The 26,541-nt window shown below is 33.8% G+C and overlaps 1 protein-coding gene and 1 long non-coding RNA gene across 2 annotated transcripts; one reads left to right on the top strand and one right to left on the bottom strand.

Moving 5' to 3' along the window:
* The first annotated feature begins 5,073 nt into the window (after positions 1-5,073).
* LOC102619270 (probable aminotransferase TAT2) lies at positions 5,074-22,968 on the top strand. Its single transcript, XM_052434910.1, is given in 13 exon segments — positions 5,074-5,112; positions 5,446-5,580; positions 5,724-5,823; positions 5,988-6,121; positions 6,177-6,232; positions 11,917-12,016; positions 12,018-12,246; positions 19,993-20,009; positions 21,096-21,314; positions 21,446-21,505; positions 22,081-22,236; positions 22,330-22,423; positions 22,727-22,968. Coding segments are annotated over 13 exon segments (1,458 nt in total). The 3' UTR covers positions 22,846-22,968.
* On the bottom strand, positions 13,658-14,664 carry LOC102607942 (uncharacterized). The gene is made up of 2 exons (XR_008051887.1): positions 14,438-14,664; positions 13,658-13,994 (listed from the first exon to the last, which is right to left on the bottom strand). It is a non-coding gene; the product is annotated as an uncharacterized LOC102607942 (long non-coding RNA).
* Positions 22,969-26,541: the final 3,573 nt, after the last annotated feature.

A 26,541-nucleotide genomic window follows, 5' to 3' on the forward strand; every position in this document is an offset into this window, starting at 1 on the left:
GATTTGATATAGGGTGGACAATATTGTGGAAGGTACACATAAAAGGGACAAATGCCTAGTCCTTTTACAAAATTTCTCAAAGAAGAAGGCATTATTGCATAATGTACAATGCCTGGCACACCATAAAAGAATGGTGTTAAGAAAAGGGGAAATAGAACAAATATAGACATGGTAAGAAGTATGATCAGTAATTCAAGTCTTCGCTTAAAATTCTAAAGTGAAACCACTGTATATGTTTTAAACAAATTTTCATCCAAGACTTCTTCTAAAACATTTTTTGAAATTTGGAATGGATGGAGACCTAGTGTGAGACATTTACACATTTAGATTTGTCTTGTTAAGGTAATTAATCAAAGAATAGTTAGGCGTTATTTTATAAGCTATCTAGAAAACTCCAAGGGCTTGTATTGTCCTTTCCACATTACAAGGATTGTTAAAGATAGAAATGCAAAACTTCTTGAAGACTTTGAACTATGTGGAAATGAATTTCCTAGAAATATTGAATTTCAGAAAATAAAAGAATCTGTTGGTATACTTCCTACCACTATAGGAAAAACACACTATTGCCTACGAATTTTATTACAACAAAACTTACTTTATTGCTAAAATTGATGTTTCGTAACAAAAAAATTAGTTTTTATCATTATAGTTGAATATATTTTGCTCTTTTTTATGATGTGAAATAGGAGAGAAGATTAGATTATATAGCAACAAAATGTTTGTTGCCATATGCTACATTTCGTGAGAAAGGTGATCTTGTTGCCTAGCAAGTTTAATGAAAGTAAAATACACTTTCATTACTATAGTTTTCCCACAATAAATGCCTGCAAAAAATAAAAAATTACAAAAGTTCTGACTAGCGAATACATTAGATGTCAGTTTAGATAGAGTATCTTTTGATAATGTGTATCATAATGTATATACTAAAATATCTAACTTTAAAATCTAAAAAAAAGCGAAGGGTAATGCAAGGTTGCTTTTTGATATGTTAATCTTTAATAGGATGGGTAAAAAAACCCGATTGGCCCATCTAGGCTTAAGGGCTTTTGGCCGAACCCTCCACGTGAGAATACTTGAATCAAAGAATCAAATATTAAAAAAAATCAAAATTTTAAATTTTTATTTGTTTTATTTATTATTTTATTAAAAAATATTTATTTTTAATTTAAATATTTATTTTCTTTAATTCATTATTGATTGTAACAACCTATTGATTATTTGTTCATTTCAAGTTTACAATAATTAAAAAATTTAAAAATAAATGTTCGAACTCAGCCCAAGTCAGCAGTCGGTCCGACCCAAATTCTACCCTTAAACTTAAGCCCGTACGAACCATTTTGCCATCCGTCTTTAAACATCAATTAATAATTATAAATATAACAAATGGAAACTTCATAAAATCTAAGAAAATAAAATAAAATAAACTTAGCTATTTGTGTCTGCTAAACCTAATTTTCCCCTAAAGTCCTCAAAACCCTAACATCTGCAGCATGGCAAATCCAAACCAAATCGATATACCCCTAGCCACTGCACGCCTAGCCACTCATCCTAATTAATTTCCAGCTAAACCAAACCACTGAACTGCACGCCTTACGCGTCACGCGTAGCCTCTTGCCGCCGACAACAACCAGCCGCTCACCGCCAATAACAATTAATCGTTGAAAGAGAGGGGATGGCGATTTCAGGTACTTATCCAACAAGATGGCGAGATCATTATCCAACTTAATCTTCAAGAGAATCGCTAGTTTTCCATCTGCGCGCTCCTCTAGAAGTGGAAGAATCTTGACGCCTTAGCTCTTTCAGGATTAGGGTTTTACTAAAAATGTATAAATAAAATGTTACGGATAGGACTTAGTTTACCTAATGAAAGAAATTGTGTTTCCTAGTTGAAACTTCCATTTGATTATTTTGATGATGTCTTGTCGGAGCTTTTGATACTTTTGTATTGTTTGATGTGTTGGATCATAAACTTGATCCAAGATGAATAAATCAAGCCCAACTCATGGAAGGTTCCATGAGTAGGTATGGTTGGTGAGGTTTGAATTATTTGTGTTAGGTGTGTTAGGTGTGGTTGGTGAAGTTGGTGAGTGGTAGGTTTTAATGGATGGTGAGGATTTGTTTATTAGTTGAATAAATGAATGGTTATGATTAGTTTGTTTCATGTATAAATACCCCCTCTCCCCTTTGGTTTAAACATCAAGTGAAGCAGCAAAATCTCTAAGGTGTAGAGAGTGAAAAATAAGAGTTGTAATTGGTGAGGAGTGTTGTTGAAGAAATAAAATAGTGTGTTTTTTGTGTGTTTTAATTGTTAATCCTCCAACATGATGGTGTTGGAGCTGAAATGTAAATGTGGGATTGAGTGATATCTGAACGAAACAACGTCCCTCAAAAGGATTTTTCTCCTTTATGTTTCTGGACTGCATATGTGTTTTATTTTTTGAAATCAGAAATTATATGGATGTGGCTGAACTGTGAGTTTGGGACTGCCAAAAGTGCTTTCAAATAATTTTAGCTGATATTGCTTCTATTTTGGAGTAATTCAATAGAGTAGAGTTTGCTTAAATGAGAAAACATGGATTTCTGTTGGAAAGAATTTGATTGGTGCTATTTTTTTTTTTTTTTGATACAATGGAGCCTAGTAAAGATTAGGACAAAACAGAGCGGGGAAATAGTATTCCCATACATATCATTACATAACCAATATCCAATACTCTCTTGGTGGGTTATCAAAATCATGAAAACCGAGAGGTAAAGATGCTGCCAACTTGGCCATGAAATCAACAGCAAAATTAGCTTCCCGATATATATGCTTTATTGTAATTTGCCAATCTCTATTCATCAACTCCTTGATGGCATTGATAAGTGAAAGATGTGCATTAGGCTCTATTCTTGTGGAAGAGATAAGTTGAAAGATACATTGGTTGTCCACCTCTACCACCAAGTAACGGATACCCCGATCCCACGGAAGATGAAGACCTTGAAACAAACCCCATAATTCAGCAGAAGTCACCGAACAAAGACCAATGTTCATGCCAAATCCAAACTGCCACTTGCCAGAGCAGTCCCTCACCAATCCTCCAGCACTTGCCAAACCATTTTTTAATCGAGAACCATCTGTATTCAATTTGAAAAAGGATTTCGAGGGAGCTTGCCAGCCAATTTCTTTGATGATTTTACTGGTACGAACAACATTGAGACATGCTCTTGCAATATGGATATCATGAACCCACGATCTAATTTCCATGACCATCTAAGTGCAGCAAAGGGCATTGTGTGTGAAGATAAATTGGTTGCGCCAGAACCAAATTTTCCAAACAGCAATGCCAAATAAGCAGGCCCATTCATCCACAACTTTATTGATACCAGCCTTGCCCAAGTTGAAGCATAACCAGTCACGGAGACCAAGAGAGAAAAAGGATTGCTTGAGCATATCTGGAACCAAATGATTCCAAATTCTTTATGCCACAACACAATCACGAAGAGCATGGATTACATCTTCTTTTTCTTGTCCAAAATATTCACAATCCATAGAAATTTGGATGTGCCTCTTAAATAGCTCCTCTTTTGTTTTAATTCTTCTATGCATTACCAACCACAAGAAAATGCGAATCCTCTGGGTTCCTTTCCAATGCCAAATCAATTTCCATATATGGGGCATCATTATTGGAGATTGGATTAATAAGGGAGATATAAGTTGACTTAGATGTGAACTTGCCTGATTTTGAGTGAGCCCAAAAAGGTTGATCCTCGTTGTTGTCATCCGAAGGTGGTTTGATTGCTGCAATCTGGAGAAGAATCTGATTGGGAAAAAAATGACCAAACATGCTCCAATTCCAATTTCCCTCAATATCCACAAAATCCGCCACACATTTATTCTTCAATTCATCCGGTAATTGAGTTATAGTATGATTAGCAATGAGAAGCTCTTCCGAAACCCAACTTTGATGCCAAAAATTTACCTCATTCCTTTTTCCAATCGACCATCTCGTGCCCTGCAACACATACTCCCATATTCTGCTTATGCCTTTCCAGAGATAAGAGCTGCGTTTATTCTCAAGCTTGGAGGGAATAAAATCTGAATCAAGCCCATATTTTGATCTCAAAACCCAAATCCAGTGACTGTGACTAGAGGTTAGCACATTCCATCCAATTTTCATGAGGAGAGCATTGTTCATGTTTATAAGATTTTTAAAACCTAGACCACCTTAAGCTTTTGGAGAACAGATCATTTTCCAATTAATCAAACTGAGTTTACGGCTTCCATTCTTGATCCCCTAAATAAATCTTCGAGAAATCCGATCAATTTTATCCAAAATTCCATGAGGGATCCTTGTTGTTTGCATGGCAAAAATGGGGATCGCCTGAATTACGGATTGAGCTAGAGTAATTCTCCCAGCAAGGGAGAGAAGCATTGCATTCCATCCAGACAGTTTTTTATCAACATTATCCACAATTTCTTGATAAGTGGCTTTTGTCACTCTGTTGTGAAGTAAAGGCATTCCAAGATATTTGCCAAGATTATCTGTGGCGGCAAATCCCAATGAATCACTGATTTTCCTTGCCTTGTCTGCAATAACATTCTTTGAGAAATAAACCCGAGTCTTCTGTTTGCTAATCAACTCTCCCGAACAACTACAAAAAATATTCAGCACATTATTGATCACATGGGCTTGGTTGCAAGAAGCCTCGGCGACAAGAAGTAGGTTCTCCGCAAAAAAGAGGTGAGTAAGAGGAACACCATTTCTCGAGAGACGTATAGGACACCAACTTCCATTTCTTACTGTCAAATTAATTGCATGACTGAGTCGCTCGATACATAGAACAAAAATATAAGGAGAAAGAGGGTCACCCTGTCGGATTCCCCTAGACGGAGTGAATTCTTCAGTGATCTCCCCTTCCCATAAAATTTGCATTCTAGCTGTAGTAATGCACTCCATTGTAATCCGAATAAACTCTTTAGGCAGTCCAACATCCTTAAAAGTATCATGAATGAAATCCCACCTAAGCCGATCATAAGCTTTCTCAAGGTCCACTTTGATAGCCATCTGCCCGATTTTTCCTCTTTTGTTTCTCATGGTGTGGATAATTTCTTGCGCCATCACAATATTCTCTGTAATTTGATGAGTACTTTATGAGAAAATGATTTCTACAAAAAGATTCTCAATGTGCACGAAATCAGATTTCTTTTTAAAATTTTCTCTTGTTCCTAGACCGAATTAATTACATTATTTTTTTGTGAGGGTTAGTGTGTTCAGTAACTTTTTATTCACTTTAGGCTGAGCTACAAGTTGCATGAGTGTCAAATGAGCTAAGCGATAGACATCTTTACGAAGTCGTAGTATTATCATATCTGTCACTGCCAAAATATGAAATATTTTCCTTAATGAGTTTGTTATTATCAGAACAGGAACAATAGCTCATGGTTTCGCATTTTATTGTTAGTAGGTATCTGGATCATTGCACCACAATGGGATAAAATACTCTACTGATGTGCTAAACGATCCTTGCACACGTGAAGAGTTTAGAGCTACTAGCAAGGTCGATGCTTCTGGCCTTTCTTTAGAGGAAGTTGTTGAGCAGGTAAAGATGTCTTGTCAATCATCGACACTATTTTATGATGGAAATTTTGAATTTCATGTTTTGCTTTGTTTTCATTATTTTTTTTTTCTTTTCAATTTTTTTGAGTTCTATGTTCATTAATTGGTGATTAAATTCTGCTGTAGGTTGTCAAAGAAAACCATGTGATGCTTTACATGAAAGGGCTTCCTGAATTTCCTCAATGTGGTTTCAGTTCACTGGCAGTGCTTGTACCGGGGGCATATAGTAAGTTTTCTTATTTCTGTTCTATGGACTCCGAATTTTAGGATGTAAGATGACCCCTTCTTACTTGATTTTATTGTGAATTTGTGATGAATAAGCCAAGTTTAAATCCATACTTGTTATTATCTATCTATATGCAAAGTGTTATATTGTATTTATGTCAATAGAACAGAGAAAACTATCACAGGTCTCCATGATTTGGAGTCAGAAGCAGCCACTGCAGCCCGAAATTAAAAAAGAAGCAAGAAACGAGCGGCATCTGATCCTGATCTTCAAACTACAAGAGATCTTATCGATACTGGTGAGCGTTTTACGTTCAAAGCCAATGTAATTACTTAGTTGTATAATTTCTCCAGATAGATCTGCATCAGTCTTGGTATTTGAAGGAGAATTCAAACCAATCAGAAATGCTGTTTGTGTGAAGCATAACAAGACAAAGGCTAAAGCCAGTGTTTGCTTGATTTACAACTACTTTTTTGCATTATTTGTTTGATGATATAGTTTGAAAATAGGCTAAATACTTAAATTTCACAAAAATCACTTTATACTGTGTATTTCTTGATCAAGATATAAGAACCGTAAAGGGACATTATTAACACTAACATTAGTAATGTTCCTTTCGCAAATTGAGATGTCTGCTCACCGGATAAGAAGACAAACATAGTCCTGCATGTTCTTGCTATTCACAGCCATACTTTTGCCACCCGGGCAAGGCTCTACAACGTTTTGGGATCCTAACGCCTCCACTTCTCTAATAAATGTCAGTCCCAAGCCATCTGAATCAATGAACTCAGCGTGCATCTCCAAATCTGCTTGCAGCTACTAGACAAGCTTGGATCCTGATCCCGTATATCTTCCGGTGAAATATACTTTCTAGCCAATTTCAAGTAAAACATATGATCAGAGACCACACCCACTTGCACTCTATGCATCAAAGCTAAAGCGATAACCCGACCAGAGAAGCAGAAATAGTCAAGGTGCAAGGATGTACCTTAGATGCAGAACATGAAAGAAAACCCCGTGAGTGGCAAATCTAGTGTTTTTTTTTTTTGGGGGGGGGGGGGGGGGGGGGTGGGGGGGGGGAGGTCCTTCAGTCACATGGTGTAAGCCAAACACAAATAATGCAAACAGTCTCTATATAGAAATTAGACAAAAACAGGTTAATTATGAAATTCGTAATTGTACTAGCTGTCTATGAAAGGACTAGTGTATTCAGAGTCAATGTTGGTCCTCGAATATAACAAATAATAGCACATGAAAAAAAAAAGAATTTACACCTTTTATTTCACTCTTATTTATTAGTAGCACATTAATTTTTTTAAGCAAAATCAAAGTTACTAAAATGAAATGCAAGGTAAGCCATTCATGGTTAAAAAGAAAATATTAAAATTAAAATGACTAAAATATGCTAAAGAGAAGCAAATAAACTCTACTTCAAAGTTTCCATTTTTTATTCTTGAATTATCCATTCCAATATCATTTATTAATGTTACACTCTTCTTTTGAAACAGACTTTCCCCCGATCATCAAAGGAAAAATATACGATAGCTTTCTTTGCTGAGTAAACTTCTTAATCGGAGGCACAATGCGTCCCATATAGCATGAGCATACTTCTTGACCAATCACAAGATTAAAGCTCGAACTATTCCAAGATATACTATGATAAGCCTCAAACTCTTTAATTAGTTCACCAAGAGATCACAATGCAAAGGTTCCTACGCATAATTCTCTGCCCATAGCAGAAAGCATTACGCTTGCAATTTTGATTCGAAGGCTCTTGTATAGCAATTTTAAAAAACAAATACTAAATATATCTTTGCCATTAGACAGTGACAAATCTATCCTCAAATATATGCAATTTGATACGCCGCGGAGGTCATCAAGGATTCCGAAGCCTAGCAACAAGTATGCTGGGTACGTTTGAATTATGCATGGATGCTTGGAAGTCGAACGGTCACATGGCTCGAGACTTATGCATACGTTGCATGCAACATGCAGCACGTTGGAAGAATGGTCGTTGGAGCAGTCTACAGGGATCATGGGGGGATTCGGTCAACATGGGATCACTTGCTGATTGAATGGAGATTTATCATTTGGTTTAATTTATTTTCGGTTGTTTAGTTAAGCTAAAAGAATAAGTCAAGTTGAGTCAAGTTGTTAGCTTAGGACCTGCCTACAATCTCGAGTGATAGTTAGATTGTTTGGCTAAGTTGTTTTAAGTATAAATAAGCTCCAACGGACTTGAATAAAGGCATTGACTATTATCCAAAAATCAAATATCTTGTGGTCTTATTTCTCACCCTAAGTAGAAATATATTCAATCACTTACGCTTTGACTGGGACCGCTATCACAATTTCATCAAGAGCCATTCTCTCTTGATGGTATTTACGTAGCTTCACGGTCCACAGGCTATAGCGAAGATATAGGTAGCTGGCCTCCATGATCGAGCACAAAATCCATGGTCTTTTTCTCACAAAATCTATCAAAAACAGCACAGTTTCTGATCGAGTTTTCAGCACTTAAAATGCATTCCACTATCAAACACACACATACGCACGCACACAATTTTACACAAATCCCTGGAAAAGGAACGAGTACACATATGTGTAACATGGAACGAATTGGAGGGGACATGGAAAGTTAAAGCTTACTGATATATTGCTTCTTTCTTTTCTTCTTCTATCTCAGTTTCATTTCTTGAATACAAATTCTCCAATGCCGCACACGTAGGTCCCCACCCTTTTGGGCGCAAGGGTCGACAAGCGGGACGAACAGCAGGCCAGATAATTCTCCAAGCCATAGTATTTAAAAACTCGATAGACGTTCTCTTTTTCTGCGTCATCAGCTATATACCCCGACCCCGACCCGACGATGAATTGTTGTCTGGTTCGCAAGATTGAGGATAGTGTTTAGCTGCTTTTTGTGTTCAAACCCATCCAATGCCCATGAGAATTTTACAAAATAGACTATTCATTGTTTGAAGAAAAATCCACGACAAAAGTATTAAGGGATTGCAATATATTGAGAAAGCAACCTGATGCCTTTTTTTTTTTTCCCAATAAATTTAGCATCACTGGACAAGGAAATATGTGTAAGCCAAGAGATTTGACATTTCCATTGCTTGTTAATAGCTCGTTATGTACTTGGGATTCGACATGTGTGTTTTTTATTTGGGAAATTATCTCTCCACCACTTTTATTTTGTTATTTATATAATATATATCTAACTATTACAAAATTTTGACATTTTTTTGTATCACGTTTATTTCTAAACTTGTATCAATCAACTATTTTGACACAAAAAAAAAAAAAAAATTTACTCCTAAATGAATTAAAAGATTATTTTACAAAATTTTGAAAAATAAAAAATTATAATTACTAGAATATCCCTAAATTCAATAAAAAAGTAAATCTCAAAATCTAAGATGATAATTTTTAAAGGAAATTATAATTATAACAAAATAACTTCTTATAATTATAATTTCATTTAATTTTTGTAATTATACTAAGTATAGGAAAGTTTACAAAAATTAACCTGAAGAAAAAAGTTCCCCATAAATATTATAAACTTCCCTATAATTAATATTAAGAAACTTCCTTATACAGATAAAATGAAATTATAATTACAAAAAATTAAAATGATAATCTTTAAATGAAATTATAATTATAAAAAATTAACATATTAGATTTGACATTTATTTATTTTATTAAATTTAGGGGTATTCTAGTAATTATAATTTTTTATTTTTAAAAATTTTATACAATGAAATAGTCTTTTAATTTATTTAGGGATAAAATAGTTATTTTTTATTGTCAAAGTGGTTTATTGATACAAACTTGAAAACAAATGTTGTGCAGAAAATATGTCAAAATTTTGAAGTGATTAAATGTACATATGATGAAGCAGAAGTGGTGAAGTGATAATTTCCTTTATTTATTTCCGATCTAGATGGGTAAATTACTTAAAATATCTATTGCAAATGAAGAGAAAACAAAACTTTGACAATTTGTACAATTAAGTCCCTTAAGAGTTACGATCCAAATTTGTTTACAAAAATCGTTTTCGCTTGGTTAGATCTTAAAGGTATAAGGGCGTTGTTTTCTTGCACCTAAAGAGCTTAGAAGCCAAAAAAAAATCCAATCTCTTAAATTAACTGTATTACTGTACAATTTGTATAACTAAGTCCAGAATTTATTAAATTTACTTTAAAAAATTTAAAAGAATTTTAATTTTTAAAATACACACGAAAGAACTTGAATCATCAAATTTCAAGAGTCCACCATTTTAGACTGGCTTGCTATATACCCTTCAATTATTTACTCAGAACTTTATCTATGTTATCACCAATGGGCAGATGGCGCGCCATTCAAAGGACGTATTTCAGTAAAATTGAAATATAAGTGATTTAATTGATAAATTGAAAAGTTTTTGTGATTAAGCCACACCGCAGCACAGCGGCAGGAACTTGGGGGGTTAATTTAATTAGTTGGCTTCTAGACCACAACAGTAAAGCCAGAGCAGATAAGATTGCATATTTCACAGAAATTGATGACTTTGGAATCTTGTTTTCCACCTTATCCTTCTAGAAGTTGGATTTGTTCATTATTTATATAAAAATTAAAACTAAATCCCTCTAAATTCTAATTACTACTACAGTTGGTTGCAACAGTTGTGCAGGAGATATTTATCATCGGATTCTTATTACTACAGGTAACTGTCCCATCTTTCGCTTTTTAATTGCTTTCATGCGTTCTTATGTTTTTCATGTTCATATTATCTTATTTGTCTAGACCGCAGGTCTTTTTCATGTTCTTCCTATACATTCCTCTGCAGTCTACTGTATTTTGTCTTAGATCTTAAGTCCAATGTGTCGGAAATATTATGGTTTTGTATTTGATTGTTTGTTTCTCCTCGTCTACCAGTTGTTACTCGTCTCTTTATATTCAATATTGTGGCCGAGGCTAAGCATAAACAAAAAATCAGCTGACAAGAAATTTAGTTTACTTTTACATTCGGTTGTTTAAATTTGATGCGAAATATATGTATGAATATAAATGTTATTACAGAGTTGTTGATGATGGATGAGACTGTGGATGGAATCTCGGATCTTCCTCCTTTTCTCATTCATCATGTTATGTCCTTCATCCCTGCCAAAGAAGCTGCTTGAACTAGTATCTTGTCAAAGAGATGGAAGCAGTTTTACTCCTCATTCCCTATCTTGGATTTTGATCAACATAACCCTCGTAGGCTAGAAGATACATCTCGGTATACTTTGCGCTTTTTGAGGAAAAACGAAAAATTTCATAGAAGTCTTAAGAGAATTATCAAACTTGTGGATCGCTCCCCGTCTGGCTTCTCTAACCTTAACTTATCTATACAAAAACCGAGAATCTTCGTAAGTTTTTTGGATCTTGAACATTCGCCTCCACTATTTGATAAATGGATAAGACTGGCCTTAGAGAATGGGATCAAAGATTAGAATTTTCTCTTTGAATTGGTTTTGCTTTTGGTTCATTTGTATCAACTTAATAGAATAATAGTGCACCATAAACTGTACTCTTTTATGTCTTTCTTTCTTATATTTATTTGGTCTTTTTTGTTTTTACGACTGATTTGCTATGGTGTAGTTGGTACTTGATAGCTTAGTAAATATGATTTCTAAATAATGACTATGACAAATATAATACTAAATTTTTTATCAAATAAATGTGGGAGTAAGTCACCTTAACTTTCAAACTACAATTTCAATTGTTTACTAAACACACTAGAGTTATAGTTTAAAAAAGCCACAATTATTAGATAATAATATTAAATAGAGATTGAGTCAGTTTCTGGAAAAGTGAAGTGATTTAAAGTTTGTAAAACGTCGAGCATTTTGTAGTTATCTTTGAATGCTGAACAATGAGATGGGGAACCAGAATGTCAACTTTGTAACATTGAAGATGTAAAAAGATTCATATTAGAAGGAAAGATTTATATCAAAGGGGTTTTTGAATTATCTCATAGATAACTGCAATCTTGGTGGTTAATCTCACTATTATCGGAACAGAAAGTGGACTAAAATGTACAACCTGTTCACTTTTGTGGAATTTCAGGGCTATCGCAGATTATCTTAATCGTGACCTCTCATACAAGTTATCACCCGATGCTGTTTATCTTACAGTTGGCTGCACATAGGCAATTGAAGTCATATTAACAGTTCCAAGCTCGGCCTGGTGCCAACATTTTGCTTCCAAGACCTGGCTTCCCATACTATGAGGCTCGTGCAACACATAGCCATCTTGAGGTTTGCCATTTTGATCTTCTTCCAGAAAAAGGTTGGGAATGGGAGGTTGATCTCGATGCAGTGGAAGCTCTTGCGGATGAGAATACTGTGGCCTTGGTTATCATAAATCCTGGAAATCCTTGTGGAAATGTGTATACTTATTGTAAACAGAGGAAAAGAATAAAATCTTTTCTTATTTTTCAAGTACCTAAAACAACCAATACAATATGGTTAATTTATAGTATTACACATTCCTAATTTAACTTCTTAATTTTTGGAAATATACAAATTAGTAATAGTTAACTAATCCTAGAAATCAGGAATGTTAACTAATCTAATCTTTCTATATTTTCTACACCCCCTCAAGTTGGTGCATAGATATTAATCATGCCCAACTTGTTAATGAAAGATTCAAACTTTGGCCTAAAGTGTCCCTTGGTAAGAACATTTGCTGTTTGTTGCTCTGAAGGGATGAACAACATACAAATAACTCCATTCTCCAACTTTTCTTTAATAAAATGCCTATCAATCTCAATGTACTTCGTACGATCATGCAAAACTAGATTATTTGCAATGCTTATTGCTGATTTATTATCACAGAACAGTCTCATAGGTGCTTCAATATCTAATTTCAGTTGTCTAAGGACTTTTTTAATCTATAACACCTCGCAAACTCCATTTGTCATGGCCCTAAACTCAGCTTCAATACTACTCTTAACAACCACGTTTTGTTTTTTGCTTCACCAAGTAATTAAATTTCCCCATAAGAATGTATAGTAACCCTATGTTGATCTTCTATATAAAACTGAACCTGCCCAGTCTGCATCTATGAAATCTTCTACACTCCTTTGATCACTCTTCTTAAATAATAACCCTCTTCTAGGTGTACTCTTTAAATACTTGAGAATCTTGTGAACTGCCTCCAAATTTTCCACATAAGGTGAGTGCATATATTGACTTACAACACTAACTGCAAAGGCAATATCAAGTCTTGTGTGAGATAAATAAATGAGTTTCTCTACAAGACATTCTCCATCGGAAACCTCTCCTAACTTCTAATTAGGATCCATGGGCGTATCACTTGGTCTGCAACCACTCATTCCTGTCTCCTCTAGCAAGTTCAGAACATACTTTCTTTTTGACACAGAAATTCCCATTCTAGATCTTGCAACTCCCATACCCAAGAAATAGCATACGGGACCCAAATCCTTAATTTCAAATTCCGATGCAGGTGTTTCTTCAGCCTACACTACTAGAAAAATGGTCTTTACTGACATTAGAACAGTGTCACTAATTACTTTCAGTGACACTTGTTAATTGTGTCAGTAATCTGGCAGTCAGAAAAATAGTGATACTTGTAAGTGGTGTCAATAATTATTGTTACTATAGTATTACCAAAATCATGACACCATAGTATCAGAATATTATAATACTATATCAGTGTTTGTGATTACTGTTACTATGGTATCAATATTTGATTTACTATTTAAAAAAATATATAAAATGACATGTTACCCATTGATTTGTTGATAAAATTAAAAGGTAGTACGAAATAACAAAAACAAACTCAATTTATATTGAAAATCTTTAATTATATATTCAAATATTATTAGTACATATAACACATTCTAAAGACTTCAATAAACAAGACATTTTGTTCATAATAGAACAATCTATACATGAAAATTTCTATCATCCAATTAAATTCTTTTTATTTGTAGCTGAATTTAAGGGCTAAATTTAACAAATCTGGAAGCTAAATTGAGAAGTATTATTGCCTTTCACTCTCCTAAACATATGTAGTGCGATTGTACATTATCACACCAACGACATCTTCATTCAGCGGACTAGATAGATTAAGATACATGGAAAGTTGAGGAAGAAACTCTTTAAGCACATTATCGATGTCTGCAAAGGAATGCAAGGAAAATTAAAGAAAATGGTTCCCAATTTCCAACCGCAACAATAATTAACAAGCATTAAAAAACAACAATTAACCAAAAAAGAAAAATTTTTTTTCCAAAGGATAAATATTCAATCTAACATTTAGTTTCAACACAAGCATGTTGCTCTATCTACATATACCAATTGACTTTATTGGCTAATTAAAAGCTATCACAAATGCTCTGTTATAAACTAATCAACAATCACTTCCTTAATCTAATCTATTCAATCTTAAAGCTTTGTTAACAAGAAGGCAAAAATATAGCAGACCTTATTGCACATTCAATTTGTATAATAGACAACATTGCACTTCTCTAAGACATTGACTATAATGATGATAAATGAAATAATAAGAGCACATGAGTGACAGTTGACATATAAAAAAAATAACAAAAGGTACTACATACCTTTTATAAAGGAAGCCAAGTTCAGAAAGTCAACAAATGAACTGATCAAAATCAAAGCCCGTCCTTTGAAATACAAATAGCATAAAAGTGCCCTCCTATCAAGTTCTCATGTCATGAAATAAATAATGATTAGGAGATTCTCAAACATTTATCTAAAAATAGAGTAAAACATAAACAAATCAATCACAATCAACAGTTGCATTTAGTAATAAAATTGACTATATAAAAGAAAATACGTTTTTTCTTCAAAATTAGTCTTTGTTTCTTATTGCTTCTTGCCATAGATAATCTTTCTCAAGAAGAAATTTCCAACCATTTTGCCAAAAGAGCCTGATTTGTTTTATCCAAATTACTAATTCCTAACCCTTACCACTCGCCCCCCCTTTTCTTTTGCCAAAGTAACAGTGGCCACTTATCTAGGTAAGAACCATTAACATCATCGAACCATTCCCACAAATAGTCTCTCTTCAATCTTTCTAGTCTTTTAGCTACCCACAAAGAATTTTGAATAACAGAAACAGATCTTCAAGCATATAAACATGCAGAAATAATAGTTAACAAGCAACACACATATGCAATTGATAACTCAAAGGAAATAATTTCTAAATAACTATTTGTGAAAAATGTAAACTTATGTTGCTCTAAAAGATTACATGTTTTGTACCATTTCTTGAACTGTTGAAGGTACACGATGCAATTGCCCTGTATTGTAATAAGAAAGGAAGCAAGTAAAGGACAAGGATGAGTTATATGGCTGATAACTTTACACACACATTGCTACTAAATCTTAAGAGTCACAAATCTCCAAGCATGGAACTACATTGTGATAATACTATAGAGAGAGGCCTAATTCATACCTAAATACTCAATAAATAAATAAAGAAATGAATTCCATCCCCTGCAGATGCTAGGGAAATATGTATAAGTCTACCAATGACAATTGTTGCCAGTTGAAAGCTAACGAGATCCAACCAATCAAAGCATAGGTTCTCCATTAGAGATAAAATTTATGTTAGCTAGTCACGCCCATGGGTAGCACAGTGGGACATGTAGTTCAATGTTGCCTTCTTACCCAACTGATAGACACAAAACATAAGAAAAATAACCACACACAATAGCCAAACAACACAACAATGGTTCTCAGTTTCCATAGAAATCCATTAGATAAAAATTAAAATGAACAACTTTCCCAAACAATACTAAAAGTTATAGGTGAATGAAGTAAAATGGAAAAAAATGACTACATCTAGAACAACAACACCAGGTAGTATGACTGCAGCTAGTGGTGCCATATCAAAGCCACTGCTCCGCTTGCTGCAGATAAAATAGAAAAGGTAAAAAAAATAATGAACAAAGACATAAACGCCATACTTATCCTAATTTTATCTGTTTACAGAATGAAGATAACATATCTCAAAAGTTGAATATGTAAAGCCTTTCCCCATATAATAATTAACAAGGAACTTTCACAGTTTCACCACCTCAATGACCACATTTAAATTAATTTGTTCTATACCTTTTGGAAAGAGCACGGGAAGGAGAGAGTGATTTTGGTCGATTCATCAATCTATCACTTGAATGGGAACACGATCTATGTCTACGCCTTCTTTCTTTGTCTCTATTATACTCACGAGACCTACAAAAAAAAATTGATTAATTTCAATTATTGAGCATCAAAGATGCATTTCACACTTGTAAATAAAGTTTAGGGTTTTTGTTTTCTAATTTATTTGGTCCTTTCATCAATCATTTAATCAATTTTCTATAGATCTGATCTAAAAATATAAAAATCAAGAAATTAATCACTTTTTTTTTTATAAAAAAATTAAATTACAACCTAATACCCTCATTTTCTAAAATTCACGAAATAAAGAGATAACACATGTCAAAAATTTTCAAATCTAATATGAAAATAGCCATCTATCGCACATACCTCGCTTCTTATCTTTTATCTTTATTATGAATGAAAAGAACAGCAGCTGATGGTCACCTGGACGATGATGACGAGCAACGATAAGAGCCGAAGCGAAATGACTGCGACAAATAAGAGGCGATACTGCCATGACAAATGAGAGACAATGATCATGAAGACTAGATGACAATCGCAAGGGGAGGCAAAGCGACGACCACGAAGACTAGATGACGGCAGTTTGGGCAAGGCAGTGAGATAGGAGATCGTGTTTTGAGAGTTAGAAAATTAGGGTTATTTCATTTCTACTTACAAGTTCTTTTTCTAATTGGTTTTTTGTGTTTATATAAATGTTTTTTTGGCTAATACCTTAAAAAACAGTTACAATGGTTTTTTTCTTAAATTTAAAAGCTTGACTGTTGGAAGTCTTGGGTTCGAGTTGTATGTGGAACAAGATTAGAATTATTATATTTTTTCAACTGAGACTTTGGTGTCAGAGATCTCTAATGTCTAACTTACAGACACCATCGTATCAGTAATTTGTGATACTTAAATGTTAAACACGGAAAATGGTCCATATGTATGTAAATACTGATACTTTTTAAAAAAGTGTCACGAGTTAAGTATTAGTAAAGACCATTTTTCTAGTAGTGCTACTCATCTCATCACCATCGCTCTTAGTAAGTATTATGTCGTCTACGTATACAATCAGGACAACCATCTTTCCACCATATGTGTGTTTCACAAACATTGTATGATCAGATTGTCCTTGACTATATCCTTCTTTTCTAACAAACCTGGTAAATCTATCGAACCAAGCACGAGGAGACTGCTTCAGTCCATAAAGGGATTTCTTCAATTTACACACCTTTCCTCCAAACTTGTCTTCAAAACTAGGGGGCGCACCCATATATACTTCTTCTTCCAAATCTCCATTGAGAAATCCATTTTTGAGATCCAATTGAAACAACGACCACTCCAAATTAATAGTTACAGAGACTAGTATTCGAATGGTATTTAGTTTGGCTATGGGAGCAAATGTCTCTTGATAATCAACTCCATAGGTATGTGTGAATCCTTTTGCTACTAACCTTGCTTTATAGCGTTCTAATGATCCATCTGAGTTGTATTTCACAGTGAAAATCCACTTGCAACCAACAATCAATTTTCCTTCAAGCAAATAAACCATCTCCCACGTTCCATTTTTTTCTAGATCCTCTATTTCTTCATGAACAGCGTCCTTCCATTTAGGAACCTTTAGCGCTTCTTATATAGACTTAGGTATATCCACACTTGACAATTGTGAGACAAAAGTATGATAAGATGATGACAGGTTCTTATAAGACAAGAAATTCGAAAGGGATGTTGAGTAAATGATCTAATTCCTTTCCTAAGAGCAATGGGAAGATCTAGAGGGTCAAAATGTACTTGTGGGATAAATAAAGACTCAGACTCTATAACTTTAGAGATCGTACCTGGATTTTTAGAATCAGTGTTTTTCGGATTTGGGATTGGATCAGATTCATGGTGTTGAGGAAGTATCGCTGCGTCTTTCTTACTTTGAATCTGTTTCTCCCTAGTGTAAGTTTTCCTGAACAATCTCTCATTATTGAAGCGTGTCACGTCTATTATCCTAGTGCCAGTTTTATGTTCAGGCACTAAGGGAGTCCTCCTATCCTCTTTATTCAAGGTATTAGGATTAAAAATTTCAGTTTCAATATTTGTCTTCCCATTATTACTCATGTCAAGCTCAAACACCGAGTCTTCATTTCCTTTCCCCCCTTGAAGAGGAGGATTAAAAAAACTTTGAGACTCAAAGAATGTAACATCCATCGTGACAAAATATTTTTGTTTGTTAGGATCAAAACATTTATACCTTTTTTGAGTAGGAGAATAGCCTAGAAAAACACATTTTATAGCTCTTGGATCTAGATTATCCCTATTATAATTGTGCATATGTACAAAGACAACACATCCAAAGATCTTTAAAGGTAAATCTAAAGTCAAACGTGTCATTGGAAAGATTTTTTAAAAACTATCAATGGTGTCTTAAAGTTCAAAACTCTTTATGGCATCCTATTAATAAGATATGTAGCAGTAAGAATTGCTTCCCCCCCCCCCCCATAAGTACTTTAGTGGTGAACATTAAAGACCTAGCTACTTTTAGGAGGTGCTTATTTTTTCGTTCTGCTATCCCGTTTTGTTGAGGAGTGTCATTACAAGAGTTGGGAAGAACAATTCCTTTTTCTAAGAAAAATGACCCCAATATTTAATTAAAGTATTCCTTCTCATTGTCACTTCGAAACAATTGAATGTTTATTTGAAATTGTGTTTCAACCATATTATAAAAGTTTTAAAAAATATGTTCTGTTGCAGATTTTTCTTTGAGTTAATAGACCCAACTTAGGCGAGTATGATCATCAATAAATGTTATAAGCCATCTTTTTCCAAAATTAGTTAATTTCCTAGAGGGACCCCACACATCACTATGAGTAAGGGTAAAAGGCTTGGATGCTTTATATGGTTGAATAGGAAAAGATGCACGATGGTGTTTAGCTAACTGACAAATATCGCATTGAAAAGACAATAGAAGTTTATTACGAAATAAGTTTGGAAACAAATGTTTTAAATATAAAAAGCTAGGATAGCCTAACTTACGATGCCACGGCATTATTTTATAATCAGTAGAACTAAAGCATGCTCCGAGATTTGAAATTTTCTGTTTCTGACACATAAAGTTCCCATCATCAAAGTAATAGAGACCGCTATACTCTCTAGCATTGCCAATCATCCTCCCTGTTTCTAGTTCCTGAAATTCACAACAATTTGGAAGAAATTTAGCACAACACTTTAAATCATGAGTTATTTTACTTACAGAAAAAAGATTACAAGAGAGATTTGGAACATGAAGGACATCGTGAAGAACGAGAGTATTAGAGATAACAATTGACCCTTTCCCAGCAATTGCCGAGAGGGAGCCATCAGCAATCTTAATTTTTTGATTGCCTGCACAAGGACTATAGAAAGAAAATAATTTAGAGCATCCAGTCATATGATCGGTGGCACTTGAATCTATTATCCATGGACAAAGAGGAATAGTGGACACATTAAAGATAATAGATTGAAGATAATTACCTTTCTGGGCCAAGGAACAAGAAGAAGATACTGGATTAGTCGCTTGTGTGGACTGAAAAAGTTTATACATTTGTTCTAATTGTTCCTTACTGAATGAAGGTGTCGTAGCTGTAGTTGCAGTGTTTCCATTCTCCTCAATGGCTGAGTGGAAGGCCTTTGAGTCACTGTTTGACTAACTAAAATTTCATGGCTTCCAATTAGGAGGTTTTTCGTGTAAATCCCAACAAGTCTCCCTAATGTGACGTGGTTTATGGCAGCGATCACACCACACTTTTTCTCCTTTCTTGTTATGCCATGCTTGGGATGGGAAATTATTGTGATTAGTCCCTGTCATTAGAGCTGAAACTTCTGGAGTGGATATAGTTTTTTCTCTTAACATCACTTTGCGTCGACCTTCCTCTCGTTGTACTTTTGAAAATACTTCCCGAATTGATGGCAAATGAATTCTGCCAAGAATCCGACCTCGCACTTCATCAAGGTTCTTATTCAAACCTACCAAAAATTCATAAACACGATCATCTTCAATTCGTTTTAAATAACGAACACTATCTGTCATACAGGCCCAATCGAGCTCCTTCCTTAAGGCCTTCATCTTGTTGTAATACTCAGAAACCGCACGATCACCTTGCCTAGTCTGCCATAGTCTTGTTTTCAATTCGAAAATCTGTGATGAATTTTTTAGATCATAATACGTTTCTCAGACCGCATCCCATACATCCTCTGCGGTAGAAAGAAACAAATACATCCTCCCAATTGAAATCTCCATGGAATTGATCAACCAGGACATAACTAGGGAATTTTCTGACTTCCAAGTCTTCCATGTTGGATCAGGTTTTTCGGGCTCCTTCGTCTCACCGGTGATGTAGCCAAGTCTACCCTTGCCATCGACCACCAACTAAATGGATTGCGCCCATTCTAGATAGTTCTTGCCGTTCAATTTGTGACCGGTTAATTGCATGGGAAACTCTCACTTCCGTTCAAGTTTCCAGATCTCGACGGTAGAAACTCCCCTACACCAATTCTAGTAGATGTAGCAGTGAAATTGGTATCACAAGTTACTGTAACCCCATGCATGGTGTTTTGCGCCATTACAACAAGACAATGAACAAATCCGTATGGGAGTCAAGCCAGGCTTAATTCTGCCATAGCTTTGATACCATGTAAACAGAGGAGAAGAACAAAGTCTTTTCTTATTTTTTTAAGTACCTCTAATAGCCAGTACAATGGGATAATTTATAGGACTACGCATTCCTAATTTAACTTCCTAATTTTTGAAAATATACAAATTAGTAATAACTGTACAAATCAAATAGATTAGACAACTAATCCTAAAAATCAGAAATGTCAACTAATCTACTCTTTCCATATTTTCTGCACTTATCAACATTTACACAAGGTGAGCAAACTGATATTTGGACTCTTAGGTTAGAAAAAGGAAAAAAATGGGACGAAATTAAAAGGGAAACGAAAATGTTAATGGCTATTGAGTCTTATTTTATTTAATGACTGACACTGCAATACTTAGCCTTATTATTTAAAATTTTCAAACCCATAAATTAATGGCTCTAAAGCTTCTGTAAGAATATTGGTGTTTGTTAATCCATTGAATATTAGATTGCAGAGACAGCAAAAAAACTTGGGATCATGGTGATTGCAAATGAAGTTTATGGCCATCTTGCATTTGGGAATACTCCTTTTGTATCAATGGGAGTGTTTGGGTCAATTGTGCCTCTCCTTACACTTGGATCCATATCAAAGAGAGGAATAGTTCCTGGCTTGCGGCTGGGTTGGCTTGTGACAAGTGATCCCAATGGCATCCTTCAAGACTCAGGGGTAGCTTTCTTTCACTCTATCTCTCTCAATACGAGGATGGATGATTATCTTCTTTTAAGTGAAAGCGTCTATACTACTGTTGTAAGCCTACAACAATGATCATGATCTTTTTTGGTTTTGTACTTTCTCAGATTGTTGATTCCATTAAGATCTTTCTCAATATCTCCTCTGATCCTGCAACATTCATTCAGGTTTGTGTTTATGATGCTTTTATCAAAGAACATGGTTATATTGAAATAGAGTTACAAAGATTCATCCTGAACTTCTATAAAAGTTTGCCATAAATAATTAAGATAGTGAGTAACAATTATCTTTCACACGCTTAAGTCTCAACTTTATATTTTTGTTAAATTAATTCTCATATTTTATGACATGCATTAAGTTAAGAGTTTCTTGAAAATGTCATGCAGCGGTACTAATGAATTCCATCACAGTAAATCATAAGTTCATAAATTAGATAGTGACAACTAATTTCTTAGTGTGTGTGACGGGTAAAAATAATTAAGCACTCTAGACTTTTATTTTTACGTTTTTTGTAAATAATGCATCAATGGATACCCCTCTCCGCTCATGTGAGCAGGGTTTGAAGTTTGAACCCCAGACTTCTTGTACCACCCAAGGGAATTTTCTAGTTGAACCAACTGGCACCGATAAGCACTCAGATTTCACATCTTGTTTTTCTTGATTTTCTCACATTTTGTTCTTCTCACATCTTGTTTTTCTTGATTTTCCTTCTGAAAATATAACAATGTGCTTTATGCATCAGGGAGCAGTTCCTCAAATCCTTGAGAAAACTGAAGAGGAATTCTTTTCTAAGATCATTGACATTCTAAGAGAGACTGCAGATAAATGCTGTGATCGACTTAAGGAGATCCCTTGCATAACTTGCCCTAAGAAACCAGAAGGGTCCATGTTTGTAATGGTAAGACTTAAGAGCATCATATATATATGATTGTACTATTGTGGTTCCGAAGATAAATGTTTATGTCCTGAATAGTATTTACTGCTTTTGTAGGTGAAACTGAACTATTCACTGTTGGAAGGCATTAACAGCGACATGGAATTTGCTCTCAAGCTGGCTAAAGAGGAATCAGTCATTGTTTTACCAGGCAAGATACATAAAATCTATATTTACCAATCAGCATAATACTTTTCTTTATCTATGCACCTTCGAAATTTTTTGCCTCCGAAGCTTGTTGCTTCATGAAAATAGATATTATGAGGAAATTGGTGTTTATTTATCCCCCACTAGTTTCAGACATTTTCAGTATTTGGTTTAATAACAAATAAAACATGAGATTTGTGGCCTGGAAAGAAAGTCACAAAATAACAGAAACTCTAAACTTAATTGTGCTTACAGCAAGTGCTAAAGAGATTTTTGCTAACTAACCCTTTGATTCTGGAAATAACAGGGATTACTGTGGGTTTGAAAGACTGGCTACGCATAACTTTTGCCGTTGAGCCTTCAGCTCTTGAAAATGGCCTTGGGAGGATGAAAGCCTTTTATGACAGGCATGCCGAGAAGCAGTAAGATTATTAATTTATATGAAGCTATCAAGTCTTAGTATGGGGATCAACCATGGCTCGTTGATCTCGTGTTCCTTTTCAGTCTCTGTTTCTCTGACATTGTCCGAGTTACTGCTGACATGTGAAATAAAATCCCATCTTCTTCTGTGGAAAATAAATCAAAGACCTAAGAAGGGATGTGATCCGCAACTTCTCGTTGCATCATCACCACGAGGTGTTATAAATTATTGTGTTTGACTCTGTTCAATTAAAGACTTTATCATCTTACTGGCATTATTACATATGAATGCAAGGGTATATTTCTTAGCTCCATTTACGAAGATTTTTTACTCAGCAACTTTTATATATGCACACTCAATGAAGAAAAAAGGTGCCACAGTAAGGGGGGGAAAAGGTTAGATTGACTTCAAATGCTTGCACACTTCAGTAAAAGCCCTTGTGAATACAAGGCTATCAACAGCGAAAAGAAGATGGGAAATAGTGACGTCTCTAGAAGATCTCAACCAATGAATCTGGCATTGCCTTTCTCCCTGCAACAAAAGAGTTGGAAACACCTCTGTACATATAATGAACAGGTATAGGGGTAGGGGAATCCCTGTCGAAGGCCTTTTCCAGCCTGAGTTAATAACAGAGAAGGTGGGGATTAGTAACACAGTTCATGATCAAAGCCACCCATTTATCCGAAAAGCCCAACCTCTCCATAGCTTGCTTCAAGAAAGACAACTCTATCATAAGCCTTGCTTATGTCAAGCTTTATAACTACGAAAGCCATTCTTCTTTCCCTTTGCTAATTCTAATTTCGTGCAAACATTCATATCTAATAATATTGTTGTTAGTGATTAGCCGATTTGATATGAATAGACTTTGAGTTGGGGAAATAATTTGATGGAGAATTTGTTTTAATCTATTAGATATGGTTTATAGGTAACATTACAAAGGCTAATATGTTAGAATTTATTAGTCTTTATACGCTTAGCAGTCTTGGGAATTAGAGCAATATATGCATGATTTAGAGGAGCTGTAATATCCGGGATTTTTTTTGGAAAAAGAAGAATTATTAGAGGAGAAGAATTTTTACGTCGTCCGACTAGAATGACAATTCTTAATTTAACTTAAAAATGTGTGAAAACTTCAATTTATCCTTATTTTTATTTAAAAGATGAGAGAAAATGAGAGGCATGTTAATTATATTTCATTTTTGTCTTCTTAATAATAAACGAGTATAATTAAATTGATATTTTCACACTTTTAGGAGATAAATTAAAGATTATCATCTCCATAAAACAATGTTTATCATCAATCCAAGTATGCATTTCAAAATTAATATATGTTAATACTAAGGTCCTTCTATAGTGTTGGGCTAAAACTTCAATATCAATAATGGGTTAAAAGTTAATTGTTGGATGAGATCCAATAGTTCTCTGTAGTTAATTAAAACTAAGTAAAATCAATATCAATAACGGGATAAAAGTAAACATTGGATGAGAACCAATGGTTCATTATAGTTAATTAAAATTAAATAAAATATCAAAATTTATTCGATAAAAAGAATTTTGCCAATTAAAATAGATTAGATTGAGATGTTTTACTAATTAAAGAAGGTTATATTAATCTAATAAATCACAACTCTTTTAATTTTTTCTATTAAAATATAAACAAAATAAGTTATACTAATATACTGCAATATTATATTTGTATTAGAGATTACATGCATAAACCTATTCTCATATGTCAATTCTTCATAATTTTATTTCAAATGCATTAACTTAGTGTTCTATTTTTAAATTATAATATCTAAAAATAAAATCTATTAAGTATTCATATAATTGACATTAAAAAGAAAACGTACAAGAAAAAAATGAAAAAACAATTTAAGTTAAATAATATTATATTTCAATTTATATAAATTATCTTCACAAAATTAGTATATCCTCAAAAAAAAAATACAAAAAATTAAAGAAATAATTTTCTTTCAAAAGACAAAAACGATAAGGCAGTTACCAATTATTCATATAACTAGTAAATTTCAATTAATTAAAGGGAAAAGGACACTTGCACTCTAAAAGTATGGAGACATGGTCACAAAAACTCTCAAATTTTCAAAAAACAACACCAAAACCCATTTTTAATTATAGTACCCTTTGAATACAGTGATTAAAAAAATACTTTAAAGTTTTTAATTAATAAAAATTTAATATAAATAATATAATCTATCTAATGGACTAATAAATTAAATTATTTTTAACATTTAAAATAATATTAAAATTTTCAGTTATTATATTTATTTTAATATCATATTCGTATTTATTATAAAGATTTTAAATAAATCTTTGAGTTAAATAGATTTACAATTAACAAAATATCTCTCTACTGATGATATTAAAAATATTTTTTACATAATATTCAAAGTAATTTTAATTTTTATTTATTTATTTTAATATTATGTTTCTATTTATTATTAAATATTACTTTGATATAATAAATTCGTCTAATAGATTGTAAAATATAAAAAATTAAATATTAAAATTATTTGTAAAATGAATATATTATTGCATTTATTTTAATGTCATATTTCTATTTATTATAAAATTTTGAGGTCAATTTTTTGAGTTTATAGAGTCCAAGCACATTATGGTCAAAAAGGGAGTTTTGGGTGTCCCTTATTGAAAACTTGGGGGTTTTTGTTACTATTTCCCCAAACTTTGGAGAGTAGGTGTTCTTTTTTCTTAATTGAAATTAAGGTGGAGGTCATCACCCTTAAATCCAATGAATAATTAAAAAACTCATTATCAATATTGTGAAAATTCATGCAATATATATATATAGGGATATTATCATTTTCCCACCAAAGGTATTCTGACACATCATGTCAGTACCATGGTTTGGTAAAACTATCATTTTACCACCAAACGTTTAAATTGTTAGCATTTTCCCACCATTCCGTTAAAACTCAGTTAATATTTAACGGAAAATTCTTAAAAGGTCAATTTTACCTCTGGAGCATAAAAGACGATTTTGCCCTTTCAGAATGAACAGCAGCAAGTGATGATTAAATTACAAAAATAACCCCAAAAGTAGCCGTTACATTCAAATAATCGCTACTTTTATGCTTATAAGAGCTGCTACTGGTTGCCATTTCAACCAGCAACCAGCAACCCCAAATCAAAGGCCAGCAACCCCATTTGAGCACCAACAACCCAGCTGAAAAAGAAAGAAAATGGCAACCCAGCAACTCAATTTTTAACGCACAACTACAAGCCACAGTAAACATTTTAATACCACTGCACCAACAAGCCCAAGCCATTTTTAAACACCAGCAAGCTCATTTTATTACTAGCAATCAGGCCATTTCAACCCCAACTAGCAACCCCATTTGAGCCCCAGCAACCCAGAAAATGACATGCCCAGCTTAAAGACAGCAAAACCAAACATACTTTATCATTCAAAGACAGCAACAATAAGCCACTGTAAACACTACATTTCATCCAAGCTCAAAAAATCCAGCTCTTCTTAATCTCCACTCAAAACTAAACATAGTTTCAGCCTTCTTACACATAAATTCAAACAAAACAATGGCCTCCAGTGGTAACTTAAGTGTTAATACCAGGGTTCGAGCTAAGAAATATGCTGAAGTTACCTGCTACCCTAAATACTGCAATTGTGGAGTGCAGGCATGTGCGATGGTATCTACAACCTCGGA

The sequence above is a fragment of the Citrus sinensis genome, chromosome 2, assembly GCF_022201045.2.
Source record: "Citrus sinensis cultivar Valencia sweet orange chromosome 2, DVS_A1.0, whole genome shotgun sequence".
Taxonomy (NCBI): Eukaryota; Viridiplantae; Streptophyta; class Magnoliopsida; order Sapindales; family Rutaceae; genus Citrus; species Citrus sinensis.